Source organism: Aethalodelphis obliquidens, unplaced genomic scaffold (genome assembly GCF_003676395.1).
Source record: "Aethalodelphis obliquidens isolate GAN/ISIS:26980383/991018 unplaced genomic scaffold, ASM367639v1 scaffold86, whole genome shotgun sequence".
In the NCBI taxonomy this organism is placed as follows: Eukaryota; Metazoa; Chordata; class Mammalia; order Artiodactyla; family Delphinidae; genus Aethalodelphis; species Aethalodelphis obliquidens.
Genome location: NW_020838030.1, coordinates 1,234,429 through 1,251,864, shown reverse-complemented (window position 1 = coordinate 1,251,864; position 17,436 = coordinate 1,234,429). Strand labels below are relative to the sequence as shown.

General features: G+C 56.5%; 1 protein-coding gene across 1 annotated transcript in view; it reads right to left on the bottom strand.

Moving 5' to 3' along the window:
• The window catches only part of SLC6A6 (solute carrier family 6 member 6), a 79,579-nt gene that overhangs the window by 15,024 nt on the left and 47,119 nt on the right, over positions 1 to 17,436 (bottom strand). The window contains exons 6-10 of the mRNA XM_027093888.1: positions 12,768 to 12,900; positions 5,986 to 6,120; positions 4,735 to 4,838; positions 4,478 to 4,602; positions 653 to 765 (exon numbers count right to left, since the gene is read on the bottom strand). Of these exons, the coding sequence (XP_026949689.1) occupies positions 653 to 765; positions 4,478 to 4,602; positions 4,735 to 4,838; positions 5,986 to 6,120; positions 12,768 to 12,900 (610 nt within the window). The remainder of the gene's footprint in view (positions 1 to 652; positions 766 to 4,477; positions 4,603 to 4,734; positions 4,839 to 5,985; positions 6,121 to 12,767; positions 12,901 to 17,436) is intronic.

Below are 17,436 nucleotides of genomic sequence, written 5' to 3'. Positions count from 1 at the left end.
GGAAATGACCATGGTGTACGTGGAGTCCTGCCTGTTGTGGAGAGGGGGCAGAAAGCTGGGAAGGCCGGAGGGCAGGATGGGTGTTGGCAAGGCTCCGGAGGATCAGTTTCCCCGTGGGGGCCAAGATCGCGGACCCATGTGCCCCAGGAAGCAGAGAATACAGCCGTGGTTCCAGCTGCTGTGGCCACACTTAGGACTGCCAGTGATGGCCTGGCCAGTGACCACCTCATGCCCTAGACAGAGGTGTTGGCCCCTTGCCCGAACGGCCTGTGTGCCATGTCCCTCCTTGGCCTGCCTGGGTGCCCCATGCTCCACGGCACACGTCACTACTTTAAGGCCTTGCCCTTCTAGTCGTACCCATGGCTCTCTGTGGACCACAGCCTGTGGCTGTCCGTTTCCCCGTGCCGAGGTCAAAGACTCGAGCTTTGGGGCAGACAACATCCTGCTGCTGCCCTGGGGCTGTTTCCACTCCTGGGGTCCCAGAGGAACCTTCGCTGGCCGAAGCTGCTGCAGGTCTGCAGAGGGGTGTGAAGGGGTGTCAGCAGCTCGCTCACAGCACAAAGAGGGCGGCTCTTCCAGAACCAGGTTCGGGGGGGGTGGAGGGGGGCGGAGGCGGTCCCACCCAGGGGCCATCCCCTCGCTCTGTACATACCTGGCTATCCAGTCCAAGCAAGAGAAGCATAATAAAAAAAAGGATGGACCAAAACGTGGGCAGCGGCATCATTGTCACAGCTTTCGGGTAGGCAATGAAGGCCAGGCCAGGACCTAACGGAAGAGAAGATGGGGAGGGGCAGAGGGGAGACATCAGCGCCCAAGCCGCCCCGAGCCCCGGAGCCACACAAGACACTCGGGTCTGAGGCGGGTCTCCCAAGCCCGAGATGCAGGGTCCCGCCTGGGGGAAGAGGCCAGGCCTGTCTCACTGTGGGGTGGGACGCGCCGGGGCTCAGGCGGGGCCCCGTTTTAGCATCTGTCTCCTATGCAGCAGCACAGGTGGCCTCCTCACACGCCAGGTTCCGAGCGGACACCGGTTATGGGGTAGGAAATAGGACCAAGCCTGGGACTCGGTCTGCCGGCTTGGGAAAGGAGGACCTCCCCCCAAACCAGAGAATCACACCAACGTTTGCTGGAAGGAAGCAAAAACAGGGAGCGTCCTGACTACTAGAGTTATCTGACTACTAACGCCCTGTTTGCAAAGAAAAGCTTTCTACTGAAACACTAAATGAGGGGCCAGAAAAAAGAACACAGAACCACGCCCCGCGGGGCCGATGTCTCTTGCGGGTGCATCTGTGCACCCACTGGAGCACCGTCACAGCCAAGGCCCAAAGCTGGAGGGAGGCGAGTGCAGGGCAAGACCCCAGGCGGAGAGCCCCCCAGGCTGCAGTCCAGTCCTCGGCCCACCACCTCCGCATCACGTCACCATACGCCCTCTCGGGGCCTCAGACTCCCCACAGAAGTGAGGGGCAGGTTCCCATACGTGAACCCCAACGAGGCTTCTCCTGCTCAGATTCTTGGGTGCTGGTGCCATTTCCCTGGTAAAGGGCTCTGGTCTCTAGGGAGGGCCGTGACTATTTGGAGGCAGGAGCCCCACCGGCTCTGGGGGTGCCTCCAACTGGAAACGTCCCCTCTCGCCTCCAGTCGGCCTGAGAGAAGACACCGGGGGAAAGACGGAGTTGTAACCGAGACCTGTGGGTCCACCAGACGGTCGGGAGCCGCCAAAGAAAGGAGACAGGGAGGGCCTGGGCTGAAAAAAAATAGAGCAAAATCCACAACTCAAAAACAACTTAAAAAAGGCAAGAAATGTGAAACGAGGAGGGCTGGAGGGCAGGATATTTGAAACAGGTATCAGGAACCAAATGAATGGTCTGAGAATGAAAAAAAAAAACTTTGATATAAATCGGAGCCAGAAACCACATCGTACGGCGTTGACCACACGCGTGGTGGCGAGGGCGAGACCCTATACAGCCAGAGTCCCCCAACGTGAGGAAAGCCCAACGGTGACTGTGACCATGTCCTCGGAGGCGATGGTGGAAAACCCCCGGAAGAGGTGGAAGGGTGCTCGTCCCAACCCCAAAGCCCCAGCTGGAGTAGTACCCGCATTTCCACCTGGCTGGGGCCCCCTGGGCCCCCCAGGTCAGTTCCGGCCCGACTGGTAGGCGGCACCGGGAGGAATCAATCCAGCCGCTGCGAGACAGATGTAAAATGGGGCCCTCGCCCCACCTCTCCCCCGCCCGCCCGCTGGGCCCTGAAGCTTCTCAACGGCTGTTTCTGTATTTCAGTTTTGCCTTTTTCAAGCCAGCCTCCGGGGGAGGGTCTGAGCATCCTTCTCTGAAAGCACGGGAACTAGAGAGAGAAGTCGGGGAGACACGGCAGCCGCTGGAGCCCCTGGGGCAGCAGAGATGCCCCGCTCTACGCTTCATTTGCAATTTGCACTCCGTTCGGCTAAATAATTATCTTGTTCCAATGCACTTCGCTCAATATGGTGCTTGTTAAAAGCTTATTAGCGAAATAATCACCCTTGATGTGTCGGCTGTTCAGACATCACCGTGGGGAATAAATGACAAGGTCTTTGAAGTGGACGGGAATAAGAAACAACTTATCTTGACGATGAATACGTATGTAAAAGTATCTAGCTGTCCACAGAGAAAGATCTATTTCATATACTGACAGATCTATTGAAAGATCTATTTCACATATTTCATAATCTCCCACTGCCAAATTCCCTCCATGCTCCTGGCGATTCCCCATCAATCAGAATTGGTTTGCAAGCCCTCAACCGGAAAAAAAAGCCATTTGCAAAGGAGATGTCAACTGTCTCCCCTTCGTCACTCTGGCAAAGTCCCACACGCGTGTGGTTATTTCACTTCTGGAAATACTTTGTGTCCTCAGTCTCTGGCCTGCCTCTGGGGGCTCTCAGGGAAGGAAAACTATGTCTGAAGGTCCGATCTGGGAGCGGGGGCAGTGGAGACAGCTGTGGGGCTGAGGCGTGGGCTTGTCAGGCCTGTCTTGCAGTACTGGGCGTGGGAGGAGGGGGCAGGGCAGTGAGCATCTTCACCGAGTAAGGGGGGAAGCGGGGCCTGCGGCTCTGAGAGGCCGGAGGAGCCCAGAGGTCGCAGGTGTGCACGGTGGGATGGGGAGGCTGCAGGGGGATATCCTTGTGTCAGAGGGACCTGTCCAGGAGACCCCAGCTCTGACGCTGACCAGCCCAAGCAAGGCCCTAGGTCTCAAGCCGTTGACCTCACCTGCCGTGGTGACATCTGAATGCATGATGCTGGGGCGCCCAACCCCCCAACACTAGGGTCCCTGGCTGGGGAACCAGGACACCAGCCCTTGTTTCCAACAAGGGCAAGGGTAGCGCCATGTGGGGGCTCCAGCTGTGCCTGACCCTGGTCTGTGATCCCTGGAATTAGGACCTCACGCTCTCCTCTGGGCCTGGGAGGGGCCTCAGCCTAGGGCCCTCACCTGCTTCCATGTGGCCCCTGAGAGGTTGTGGGAAGTCAGGTGGTCAGGCTGTGAAACAGCAACAACCACCCTCCAAGTGACCTGAGCAGGATGAGCGGAGGCCGCAGAGGCCAGAAAGGCGGACCTTGGGGACCCTGGGAATAAGGTTCTCACTCCCACATCGAAGCCCCCGCAGCCGCAGAGCTGGGGTCCAGGACTGGGAGCGCCCACGGGCACATCTTAGAACTGGGACACCTGTGCTTCTGACGCTCTAGGATTCTAGCAGCTGAAGCCCTCGCAATTCTCGGGTTCCAGAACCATCTCGCTGGAACCCCAGGATCCCAGCCTAAGACCCCAGGCTTTGAAGACTCTGATTCTAAGACTGTCTCTCCACTGGCAGGTGTCTTGCAGGAAGTGCCCCACCAATGGGGCCCACACCCCAGGGGGGTGATGGTGTCCCCAACAACCTTCCCCCAAACTGGACCTGTCACCGTCCCAGAGGGTGGCCTGCCACACCCCCTGTCCCTCCCCCACCTGGGCCTACGGTGGTGCCTGACACAGGGCAGAGACTCAGCAAATCAATAAACAGCGGTGGATGAATGAACGGGTTCGCTTAGAGGGGGCGTGCTGGGAGCGAAGTGCAAAATACAGAAACCAAAGCTGAGAAGGTGGTGATGGAATGCCGATTGGTGGCTGCCTTGGGCCTGCGTTAGGAAGTGGTTTCTGTTGCTGAAACCAGGAGTTTGCTGGAGAAGGACAGGGAGGGGGAAAGACCACATGAGAATAGCTGAATATTCCCCAACTTAACCAACCCCAATGTTTCTGCCGCCCCTTGGGCAAAATTGCAATTGGAAGTGTCTAAAATTTAGCTTTTATACTCTTTGATACTTGGGGGACGTCTTGGTGGGGGGGGTCCATTTCAGAAACCAGGCTCATCCCCCCCACAAAGCCCCCTGGGGGGTCTGGCTTCATGCCTGCAGTACTCGGCTTACACACTAGGTGGCAGTGCCCACCACCACTGCCACCGATACCACCATACCTGACTCAGCCACATCAGCAATGTCCACCCCTTGCTCTTGTGCCATGAAGCCCAGGATGGAAAAAATTGCGAAGCCAGACACAAAACTGGTACCACTGTTCAGGCATCCCAGCAGCATACAGTCCCTATGTTACACATATGTCAGGGAGCAAGTTAATTCACAACACAAGGAAGCCACGCTCCCTACTTCTTCTCTTTTTTCTTTAAACATCATCATCATTTCTAAGGCCCACCAGGCCCGCTGGTGCGACACTTGCCTGTACGAGTTGTACTTGTACTTGTTGTAGCTCCCCAGCGAGGTCATGGCCCCCAGGCAGATGGCGTAGGAAAAGAATATTTGGGTCCCAGCATCGATCCATACCTGGGAAGGGTGCGGGGGGAGGGTGGCAAGGAGAGAGAAAAGGAGCCTTTAGAGCCGGCTGCCTGGAGGAGGTGGCGCGGGTCCCTGGCCACCGGGCCCCGAGGACAGCGCCTCGAATTATGCAGGTTCTTGATGCAATTAGAGCGTTTGCGCTGGAATCCAAGCTGCAAGGAATCCCAGAAGTCTAAGAAGCCCCCCAGTCACTCAGCATCAGGGTTAAGAGGCTGGCTTTTGAAGCAGAGGGACCTGGATTCCAACTGTGGAATGATGTAAATATGACTCCTGGAGCCTCAGTTTTCACATCTGTAAAATGGGCTCCACTGCCCTGCCCCACAGCGCTATTTTGCAGGCTCAAAGAGTTAAGATCTAGCCCAGTGTCAGACACATGGTAAGCCTGTAAGTCAAGGCTGCTACCATTACTGTACTTGTTATTGTCTGGGGCCCCCGAGTTGGAAGGGGGAGGAATTCCTGAATGGATTATGCAGGCAAAGCTGTTCTCCAGAACCTTCATCAAGTGGCTCCTGACGGCCAGGAGAGCTGCCTCCCCAGCTGTCCTCTGACGATGGCCAAGCCCTTCCCACCTACCTCCTGCCCAGGGCGAGAGGACAGTGGGGAAGAGACCCGAAGCATCACAGGCCCTTGGAGGCAACCTAAAGGCTGAGGACCCTGGGGACAGAAGGTCCCCAGAACCCCAGATGGGCCAATAAACTCTTCAACTGCCTGCGGTCACGTGGCTGAGTGCCTGGAGGTGGACGTTTAGTATTTGCCCCCCCGGCCCGACCTTCTAAGTGGTCACCAACTCTGAATTCCATCCTCAGACAAGGAAGCCCAACTCTCCCACCCCCACGATGCGGCCCTCAAGGCCGCTGTGGCAGAGGAGAACAGCTCATAGCGACTTCTCTCCCTTACCTGGTGCAATACCTAAAGAAACTTTATAATGGGCCCGCCTCCGGAGTCCTCGATGTGAAAAGATACACGCAGCCGGAATGGCCCACGAGCACCGTGAACAGCCCGCCACAGCCCAGTGGAAAAGTACCAGGGCTGACGGCCCGGCTAGATCTGTGTGCCCAGAACCACAGACACTGCTTCAGCTTCCTTTCCCCACACCGGCCCCAAGTAGGAGGGGGGCCAGGCTGCCCTGCAGTACCTGTGGGTCCTCCAGGCGGCTGATGTCGGGGTACAGATAGAACTTGATGCCTGCACCTGCACCAGGCAGCGTCAGTCCCCGGACCAGCAGCACGAGGAGCATAGCGAACGGGAAAGTGGCGGTGAAGTAGACGACCTGCAAGGGACGAGAGCGATTAGGGGGCCTGCTGCTATTAAATTCGAACATCCTCTCCGAGGCAGGCATTCTGGAGCGGAGCTTGATACTTCCCTTGCTGGGTGACTCTGGGCATGCTGCTTACCTTCCCTGGGCCTCACGTGCCTCACCTGTAACCTGGGTATAATACAAGTACCTACCTCATAGATGTACTGAGATTCAATGAAAAAAAATCTATAAATATTTACTAGGCCCGGGAAATACAGGGAACCAATCCCTGCCCTCATGGAACCGACATTCTAGCAGGTGAAGAAGGAAACTGCACAATACGACAGTAAACTATTAAGTGTGTATGCCCAGTGGTTGGCCCACAGGACGTAGCACAGATCAGCTAACATTACAACCATTAGTATGACTCATGGTTCAGAACCAGTGTAGGTTCAAATCCCCGCTCTGTCCCCTCACATGCTGTGTGAACTTGGGCATGATGCTTAACCTCTCTGGGCCTGTGGCCTCACGTGTAAAACGGAGGTAAGAGTAATAGAAGGCCCTCACTAAGGGATTAGGCAAGGATTCAATGGAACGATGCTCACAACGTGGTCAAAACAGTGCATGGCACTTAGGTGGCCGCTTAGGTGCTTGAGCAAGAAATGGGGCCTGTCGTTGGCCATGTGATTGTGCAGGAAGCAAACAGGAACTTCTGGAGAGGGGAAACGAGGATGGGGAAGGCCTCCACTTCCTTGGGGGTGCAGGAGGCCACAGCCTTCCCTGGGTCATGCAGCACATCCCAGGCAGGCCTAGGTCAATCAAGGTGGGGACCAGAGATGACCCGGGCCAGGCCTTTCCATCTCCAAGGGCCCCGCCCTACTTTGTCTACTCCTCTTGTCCCGAAAGCACCAGCCTTCATACCTCCTGTAGCCTCAGTTCGTGGATGGATTTTCCCAACTTCTTCTTCAACACAAGAAGTTCCCAGGCAGGGTTTACACCTGAGAGGAGCTCGAAGATGCCTGGCTGAATGGACAGTGAAATCCTGCTATTTCAGCAGGGCACCGGCTGAGCCAGGCCTCCCCAGCACCAGCCCACTTCATGCTCACCACACCCCCAAATCGGTACGTTGGCTAACCTGCTGCTGGAGAAGGAACTGAGACTGGGCAGGGCTCCCAGACTTCTCCAAGCCACCACTGTGCTCAAGGCCTGCACCCAGCAGGCAGAGGGTCAGCCCTGAGCCAAGGCATGAGGCATCTTACTGCACGGTGCAGGACATGCAAAAGTCCGTGGTGACCAGTGGAAATGCTAAGACTAGCTCACAGAGCCCCTGACCCCCTCTGAGGGCCTTGAGGCCAGGGGCCCGGGGAGGGACCACTGCATGGCCAATGCACCCATTTTACAGGTGAGGAAACTGAGACCGAGAACAGGATGAAAGGCCCGTGGCGTTGGGGGAGGGGGCAGTGCCAGAACACTGCCAGGCACTTCTGGACTCAGGCAGGTAACAGACACCGACGGGGGGGTGATAGAGCCCTGAACCTCGCCTAGCTGCCATAATGGAGCCCAGTTCTCAGACAGCTGCCATCCCTTTGAGTAGAAAGAACTAGCAGGGGGCTTTGGAAAAAGGAAAGAAGGAAGCTTTCAGGGCCTGTCGGGCTCAGCTGCCTTCAGTCAATATCACCAGCCAGCATTTATTGAGTGCTTACTGTGTACCTAGTGCTAATCCAAGTGCAGTGACGTCTACACTCACCTGGTCCTGCCCTAACCCCATCTTGAAAGCAAGGAAACTGAGGCCCAGAGAGTCTGTCCCTTGCCCACAGGTCACACAGCATTTAAGCAGCAGAACGGGGGCAGCCTAGAACCTCCTCCAGTGACAACAGCACAGCAGTAAAAAGCCCTTCAACGTCTGGCAGTTCATTCAATCCTCCCAAAGACCAGAGGGAAGCTGGACTCCCCAAGGGCTCTACAGCTCAGGTCAGAATTCAGGCTCAGTGACAAGCTTGCTCTGTGAGACCTTGGGCAAGTTACTGCCCCTCTCTGGGCTCCATGTCCCCACCTGCCAAGTTGGGGGCTCAAACCAGCTGGGCTCTAAGGTTTCCTCCAGCTCTGCCAGCGGGAGGGGTGGAGTGGCTGAGAGGGTCAGCTGGGGTTGCACAGACTGGGGTCCGTATGCACCTCTGCACCCTCCCAGCGGGTGGCTTCCCCACTCACCCTAGCAGCAGGTCCTCCTGAGGATCCCGGGCTAAAAGGGCCACCCTCCTTCCGCCTCTGCCACACCCTCCCTGGACGCCCCTCTCCCCCGGGCCTCAGTTTCCCCAGCCACCTTACTGTCTTCTCCCGAGGCAGAGAGCCCTCCATTTCCCAGGGACCGGAAGGCAGACGTGGAGGGTGGAGGCAGGTCAGGAAGCCACGGAAGGGGTGAGAGAAGAAAGAAGACCAGCCCGCAGGCCGTTCCTCCCTTCCTGCCGACAGGCCCGCCGGCCCCTAGCTCAGGGCCCGGAGAACAATGGCTGCTGACAGCGGCGGGGCGGAGGGCAGCTGCTTCAAAGCCTGAGGGCCCCCTGGGCTGGGCGGGTGTGCGGGCTGTGGCCAGAGGGCTTTGTGTCAGGGACACAGGACACCTCCCGAAGTGGGGGTGGCTTCCCTTGTTTCCACGTATTTAATTCGTTTCACAAGCACTTATATAGCGCTTGCTGTGTGCCGGGCGCTATGCCAGAGCTTTATGCGTGTTAACTCACAACTGGAAGAAGTAGGACTATTATCACCTGCATTTTCTAGATGAGGACACGGAGGCCCAGTGAGATCACGTCAGCTGCTCGGGGGCCCAGGGCCAGTAGGTGGCAGAGGTGGGATGTGGTCCAGGCCAGCTGGCTTGTGTGTGTGTGTGTGTGTCCGCTGTCTTCCCCAAACCCAGAACACGACAGCCCACCTGGTTATGCCACCCAGCCGCCTCTTTGGAAAGACACCCTTATTTTGCAGAATTTGTTGCTGAGGACAAACCCCTGGGAGCCATTCTCTCAACTTCTCCGTGACTCTCCAGGGATGCTCGTGGGAGATGCTGGTGCCAGCCACCACCAATGGCTCTCTGGGGGGGGGGGCCCAGCAGGCCTTGCCACGGGATGTGTTATTTTTCCACTCTTGCTGGCAAACCTCCGTGGCTCCTCTGAGCCCTCGACCCAAAAGCCCTGTGGCCCAACTGCCCTGGAAACTTACAAGGACAACGCTTCCTCATTCCTTACGGACGGTCGGGAGAGGGTGGCTGGCCAGGCAGGGGGGAGATGGGCTTGTTTCCTGCTGCCCTGAGCTTCCTTTGAGAAGAAGGCCTGGGCAGCGTGGGTCACTCAGCCCAGAGACCTGAGGCCGAGGGTCTGGAACCAGCGCCTGGGCAGGTCCTGAGGGTCCTCACAGCACTCCTGTTGGGGGTGGGTACCGCTACTCATTTCACACAAGGGGGAACCGAGACTCAGAGGGGGAAAAGGACTGGCCCCCAGTCATGTAGGCTATAGGGGCAGAGCTGAAACCCCAAACCAGGTCTGGCTCTGCCGGCCGCCCCTGCCTGTTTCTAAGCACTGGACAGAAGAGCTGCCATGGAGGCTGGTGATGGAGAGGCCAGCGCCTGTGCTCATGTCTGGGACCAAACTGCCATTTGGGTCCACAGAGCTGCACTTCCTGTGTGAGGATCTGGGCCTCTGTGTCACCTCCCTGGACCTTACGTGCTGGGACTCGCATCGGACACGACCGTCAGGCCAGCACAGGGCTGAGGGCGGAGAGCAGGCGACGGGCACTGAGGCTAGGAGCTGGGCTGCCCCGAGTTCAAATTCCATCTGTGTGGCCACGACAACCTGTGTGGCCTTGGGCAAGTTCATTAACCTCTCTGCACCTCTGTTTCCGCATCTGTAAAATGGTCGTAAGAGCCACACATACCTCAGGCATCAGGAGATTAAATGAACTAGTAAGTAATAATCAGCACTGAGAACAGTGCCTGGCACACACGTGCCACAGAGCATTTGCCGCCATTATCTCCATTTCTTGAATGAATGAAGCAGCAGCAAATTCGGGGCCAAGTGTCAGACCCTCAGAAGGCTGAATATTACAAAAAAGGGAACTGACACCCAGAGAGGCGAAGTGATTGAACTCGGGTCCTGAGCCTCCCAGGACCCGGCGCTCCCTCCTTCCACCCCTGCCACACCAGGGTCAGCCCCTGGAGCGAGGCCCTGGCCAGGATGAGGCCGTCCTGCTGCCCGTGGGCCCAGCCCCCATGGCGGCTGCGAGCCTGGTCTGTGGCCAGGGCTGGAAGTCCCGGCTGGCGATGGGCGGATAGGCAGGCGGAGGGGCTTGAGGAAGTCCACTGAGCCTCACTGTGTTTGTCTTGGCTTCTCCCGGCTGGCCCAGGCCCTGCTATTGTTCTGGGAACCACACCCGCCCCTGGGGGCCTGGAGCCTCGTCTCTGGGGGCGGGCAGGGGGACCTCTAGCAAGTCACGTCCCTCAGCCTGCCCCCCATGCAGCCCTACACCCGCTTTGACTCTACTCTCCGGCCCCAGCAAGTGTCTCAAGCACTGCTCACCATTCCTAGGGGACATCAGCTCCTCCATCAGACTGGGGGCTCCCCGAGGGTCTGGTCATTCACACCTCCGGGCCTCTGCACGGCTCACCCTCACTTCCTTCAGATCCTTGCCTCGAAGTGCCCTTCTCGGAGAGCCTTGTCTGGCCAACCCCCTTGAAACTGCACCTGACACTCCTGTTTTCCTCCATAGCTCTTGTGGCCAACTGACTCCGGTATGGTTTACACCTTCCCCTTGTTACAACCAACAAGTCTGCCAGTTCCTGGACAGTAGGGATTTTTGTCTGTTCTGTGCACCCCAGGCCCCATGCCCACGGCAGCGCCCGGCAGATGGCAGAGGCTCTAAGCACGCGTGCGTAAGTGTGTCTGCAGCACTGCTCGGGACCAGGGTCCACAGAGCTTCCTGATGGGGGGAGCAGGGACTGGCGCCTACTGCACAGTCTGTGCCGAGCACTGTGCCGGGTGCTGACACAGCTTTGCTTTAACCCTCACCCATCTCTGGATGAGGAAACTGAAGCTCAGAGGGAGGGGCGACCTTGGACAAGTCATTAAGGAATCCCAGCCCAGTTCCCTCACTGTTTAAAGAGAGGTGGTAAGGAAGCCGCTCGCACACAAGACGGTGGAGGACATGGAACAAGACTGGAGGACGTGCGTCCCAAGGAGCGGCGGGAATACGCCACGTCCCCTCTTCCTGCCTCTCGGGGTGGGTGATGTCAGCGGGGGTGTGCCCGTGCAGATTTCTGAAGCCTGGCCCGCTTCCTTTCCAGATTGGGTTTTAGGGTCGCACGCAGGTGGCTCTATTCAGAGAAACAGGTGGAGGGCGTGGGCGCGCAGGCCTCCATGCTCATTCTGCCTCCACCACCGGGGACCCACCTCTTACCCGGCGTGTCCCAGAGTACTGTTGGGGTCTCTTCAGATCCATGACTTTGCCTAAGGGCCTCTTTGTCTGGGGTGAATGTGTACAGCAAAGGCCCCTTCTCCAAATGACTTCACCCACTGCCCATCGATGTCCCTCAAATGCCACCTTAACTTACTCTTTTGACCTTTGAGGGCTTTTTGATCTTAAAGAGATTTTCCCCCTATCGAGATGCAAATGACGGGGGTTGGGGCATGATAGACGGGGAGCACGTAGGGCAGATCAGCCAACACCTTTGCTGTGGCTTAGTTACTGCCCTGGGTTCACACCTGTGATCCCAACAGAACCCTCTGCACGGATTTCTGTCATCAGAAAAACTATGGTGTCATATCAGCCAGTGTCTTGGTTATCAGGTAATTGCTGTGCTCTGCTAACAGGTAACATTTTTGTTACAGGCTAACATTTTCATATTGACAATATACCGCTACACCTAAAACCTGAATTATAAGGTAACATTTTAATTATCAGCTACCACCTTTGCTAATAGCTAACATCTTGGTCATCATGTAATATATTAAACAGCAGCAGATACTTCAGTTACAACTAACACTTTGGTTATGAGCGAACGACTTAATCATCAGTGAAAGCTTTCCTTAATAACTAACATCTTAGCTACCAGCTGAAATGCAAATCGTAAGATAATTAAGTTAATCTGATTTAGCAGCAAAAATCCCAGTTGGTGCTTCTCAAACCTCAGTGTGCATTTGGATTATCTGGGGAAAGTGTTCAGACGCAGCTTCTGATTCTGTTGGCCTGGGGTCAGCCCACAGGTCTGCATTTCTAACGAGCCCCCAGGGGATGTGGAGGCTACAAGGGTGCATGGGGTGGTAGAGAAGCTGGTAATTAACAATGCAGTTACCAGCTACCTTATCAGTGGCATCTCCAAGGTTTGCTATCTGCTAACATTCACACTGCTGCCCACTCCCTGATGGGGAACCAGGGGTGTGTGGGAGCCTGTGCAGGCTCAGGAGAGCTGACAGCTCGATTGCAGGAATTTTTTTAGCTGGTCGTTGAACCATCAATAACTTCTAATTGGACCTGGTGGGGATATTTACATCATGAGGTGGGCAAATGCCGCACACCAGGGCTCTGTATTTGCTGGGAGGACTGGTTGATCAGGACCAGTTTCGAGCAGGAAGGCCTGGGGGCGCAGGAGATGGGGGCCGGTCTCCATGAGGCAGGGGAGGGACAGGAGCACAACTCACTTTGCCCGTGGACTTGACGCCCTTCCAGATGCAGAAGAAACAGACCAGCCAGACGAGGAGAAGGCAGAGAGCAAGGTCCCACTTCAGAGCGCCCAGTTCGTCAATTCCAGAAGACAAGCTCAGCACATTGCGCCTTCAAGCAAACAGAGCCACAAGTCAGACGGGGCCCGGTCAGGGGCCGAGAGAGCTGACGCCTGGATTCCAACAGGCTGGGGCTCAAATCCTGCCTCCGAGCTGTGGAATCCCATTGGTCTAGGGAAATAGTTAACACCCGTGTCACAGAGTCGTGGGAGAGGCCAACAAGGGTATAGCTTTGGACTCCTGAGTCAGGCGAACCTGGGTTCTACCCAGCCAGGCCTCGGGCAAGTTAAGTTAAACCCCTAAGCCTCAGTTTCCTCATCTGTGAATCGACTGCTGATTCATGTGATTGATTCCCGGCAGACCCTTCCTCAGTGCCCACTGTGGGCCAAACACTGGGTTCCAACTGGGCTCCACCACGCAACCACTGACTCGGGGCTAGTTATCCAACTGCCCGACCTCAGTCTCCTCATCTCTAAAATGGGAACAACTACCCTCCCCCAACATTCTCTGTCCTGTCCCTCTTTTATTGTACTCGCCCCTGTTTCTTACCTGGATCTCTCACTAAAAGGTAAGCCTCAAGGGGGCAGAGTGTTTGTTCTATCTGTGGCTGTAGGACACTCACACACCTTTTTACAGGGTTAGGAGAAAGCCCACTCGAAGTATCAGCTACTGGCCTGGATGCAGCCAGCAGTCGGTAAACCTCAGCGGTTGTTACTGTCGTGGCGCAGAGACCCCAGTGCAGCTCCAGACACCTACCTAAGCAGTGCCGTTTCCTCCCCTGCTCCCTGCCAGGGTTGTGAAGGGCTCAGGAGGAGGTGAGTGGACGGTCTGAAGGATAAGCAGCACGAGGCAGCCACCAACCCCGACCAGCGTCACATGGCAGAGCCTGGCTCTTCGGAGTCCAAGAAATTTGCTGACCGAGGCAGACGCACGCAACACCTACTCAGACACACCCCCGAGGGGCAGGAGCCTTCTGAAGCTGGGTTGGGATGACGCAGGACGCTGGCAGCCGAGAGACCACGAGACCTAATGCCCAGAAAGTGTCCCCACAGTCCCAGAGCTCCGACTGCTGTGGCAGTGACCAAGGGCAGCCACGCCGAGCACAGGGACATCGGTCCACAAGGGCCACTGCCACCGAAGTCACAGGAGTCACAGGAGATGGGGGCTCGTGCTCCCTGGGGAGAAGCTGGGTTCCCTCTAACGAGTCAGCTCCCGGTTCGAGGGCCACAGTCTCAGGGACGAGAGGCAGGAGGGGCGTGCGACCTTGCCCTCAGTTTCCTCTTTTGTAAAACACGAATACTAGTTCCTGCCCCCAGACCATCCCCAGCTCTCAGTTAGTCTGTGGGATGATCCCCACGGTCAGGGCTCGGAAGGCCCACCGGCCCAGGACACGTTCTCATTGCCTTTTCCTTTTTTCCCAAAGAAGCTTCAACACGAGGACCTTGAATAAATCCAAGATTCCCACCTCAACTGGCATTCAAGTGAGGCCTTTCTTCTGGTCACACCGACATCGAGGGGCTCCATCAACGAGCTTTTCTAATTTACCTCATCTGGTCCAAGGACTAGAAGTCACTTGCCCCATTTTACAGATGGGGAAAACTGAGGTTTGGAGAACCAATCATCCACGGACACACAGCCACCAGGTGGCAGAACTGCCACCCTACACCCGGGCTGTCTTGATTCCCAACGCCAGTGTTCTCTGGACTCCACTACCTTGCCCCTCTGGTTAATAGAGAAAACAGAGCCTAAGCTTTGAAAAGAATCTCTCCAGGCCTTGCTTCAACAGGGGTCACTGGAGCCTCAGGGCAGGGGGCATCCTCACAAGGCAGGCTGTGGGCCAACCGTGTCCCGGCTGGGTCCCTGCCAAGCACGTGGGTTTGGCGGCTACAGCAGCTTTAGAACAAAAAGCCCTTCCCTGTGCAGCCTCCAGAGCTCGGCGCCTTCAATGAAAGCCCAGGGCCTGCTGGGCAGCAGCCAAGGACTCCTTGTGAATGGGCTGCGTCGGGTAGGCACCGCTCCACCGCCAGGCACACCATCCCCGTGCTTCCAGGGAGGCTTCCCATGATGCTCCGGACGACCAGCGTCCTTCTGTCTCCCAGGCCGCCCTCTCACACTGGACGTCGCCCTCAGGTGAGAGTCTGTCTTGCCTACCAGACTCTAGACACACCACGGCAGGCACACAGCAGGGGCTCAGCCAATGCCGAGGGGGTGCCCAGTCACAAGACGGCCTTTCCTTTTCTCCTTTAGGGCAAGTTGGCCAAGAGCTTGAAACCCCAGAGCCCCAATTCTGACCACACCCAGCCCGCGCCAGGTCACTGGTGCCCTTCTGCGTTCTCCCACCACCGTGCTGGGCAAACCTGTGGTGCCCACTATGGACGGGAGGCTGCCACACGGCCTTGCTCTGGGCAGCTGACCAGCCACTGAGGCCACAAGAGGGAAACTGAGTCACGCACTTGCTTCTCCACTGCTGGTGGCAGTCCCCTTTGCGGTGCCCTCCTGCGACAGTTTAAGGCATGTTTTCTGTGACCCAGGGGTTCTATCCTAAGACTCTCCTACAGTTACATCTGCAGGTGTGGCCAACGACAGGGTCCACCCCCAGCGATTCATCTCCACTCTGTCGGAGGGAGCAAATGACTGGAAACCATCCAGATGGCCATGGGTCGGGGCCCAGCAGGCACTGAGCAGGCTCCTGGCGAAATGTTGTGCAGCCCTTAAGACCTCGGGACTCTCCCTGTGTGCTGATAAGGGGTGACGTCCCAGGGGCGAGATAAGTGAACAGAGAACAGTGCTGAGGCTGCCTCACTGTGCGGAAGGCGGGCACACGTGCTCAGATTCGCAGACTCTGGCGGACACACAAGACAATGGTGCAGTCGCTGCCCCGGGGGATGCAGGGGCGGGGGTGGTGCGGGGACTCACTTGGCAGTGAATATGTTTTTTAAACTATTTGAATGTTTTCAACGTGCTCATATCACCTTTATAAAAATTACTTTAAATTCTTAAAAATGCTTGCATGGGGCCATGCAGACATTCTAGGAATGGAGTGAACTTGTCTCATCAAACAGCAGTTGTCGTAACAGAGCCCACTGTAGGCTCGGGGCCAAAGTAACCGACATCCTTTCCAAAGTCATCTCAGGGATAGCCGAGGAGGCCGGAGACTGTGTGAGTCCATCTGAACCCTTTCTTGAAGGGACCCAGTTTGAAGGACCCTTCCCTGTCGGGCCCGCACAGGCTCAGCCACGAGGCACAGACCAGGATCTGTTGACCCTTCTCCCTCTGGTGCATGGGAGTGCTCAGTACTCTGTAGAGTACTGTGCCCCAGAGGGACTGCCATGGTGCACTGCCCCTCACCAATGCCTCCTAACCTCGCCTGGAGGCTGCACAAGTTACCCCAAATCTGGCCACATCGCCCCAACATTGCCACCACCCCTGTCCAGGCCCCATTGCTCCCCAGGGCTGTTTCAGCAGCCTCCTCACTGGTCTTCCTGCCCCTACTCTCACCCCCAGTCTGTTCTGATTAAGACAGAATCTGGCAATACCCAAGTCAGGTGACACCCCACTTCTGCTCCACAACCCCCATGGCTCCCACCTACCTGCCCCATTCCTTTTTGCCTCCCTGAATAAGGTGACCAAATACTCTATCATTCAGACCCAGACATCTTAAAGAGCGAGGGTGGTGCCTATTAATAAGAGGCTGGGACCATAGGCATAAATGGGACCTGTCCAGGACAAGCTCCGTGTGTAGCGGTCCCATTTCAATGCTCATCCTCGTGGCCCCTTCCCCTCCTCCTTTAGCCACACTGGCTTCTGGAATGTTTCCTGAACAGGTCCAGCACGCTCCTGCCTCAGGACCTTTGAACTGGCTGTTCCCTTGGCCACTCATTACATGACATGCCACCCCACCACCTTCAGGTCTCTGTTCAAATGCCACTTCACCAGGGCAGCCTTTCCTGGCCACCCACCAAGCATCCCTGGTGACTCTCCTTCCCCAGCCCTGGCTTTATTTTACATCACTTATCATCGCTTGTATATTACAATTTTACTTGTATCATCTGTTTAATGTCTGTCTGTCCTACTAGAATGTCACCTCCATGGAGGCAGGACCTGTGTCTCTCTTGACCACTGCTGGATTCAGAACAGTGCCTGGCACACAGTGAATGCTCAATAGACATTAGTTGAGTAAATTAATTATACCCATTTGGTTGATGGGGAAACTGAGGCTCAGAGAGGTGCAGTAATTCATCTGAAATTACCCAGATTTAAAAAAAAAAAAAAATCAACCCTAGGCCTGGTTCCTTTTTCTGATCCCACCCTGGGGAGCAGCCACCCATGCACTGGGTACCATGCTTCCCTTCGAGAGGGGCCCCAGCATCCCAGGCTTCCCTGCATCTCTCATACAGACAGGAGGAGACCTAGAGGTGAGCTGCATTCTTGTCCAAGAATAGTAATGATTCATTCCAGGGTGGGATCCAAAAAAGAATCGCCTGGACGTCTGTTTTGAGTCGGCCGCCCCGCTGCCGTCCAGCCGGCACTCAGAGATGTAAATACGTCCTCCGAGTGGGCCAAATCGTTTCCTTTTGACTGCCGGCCA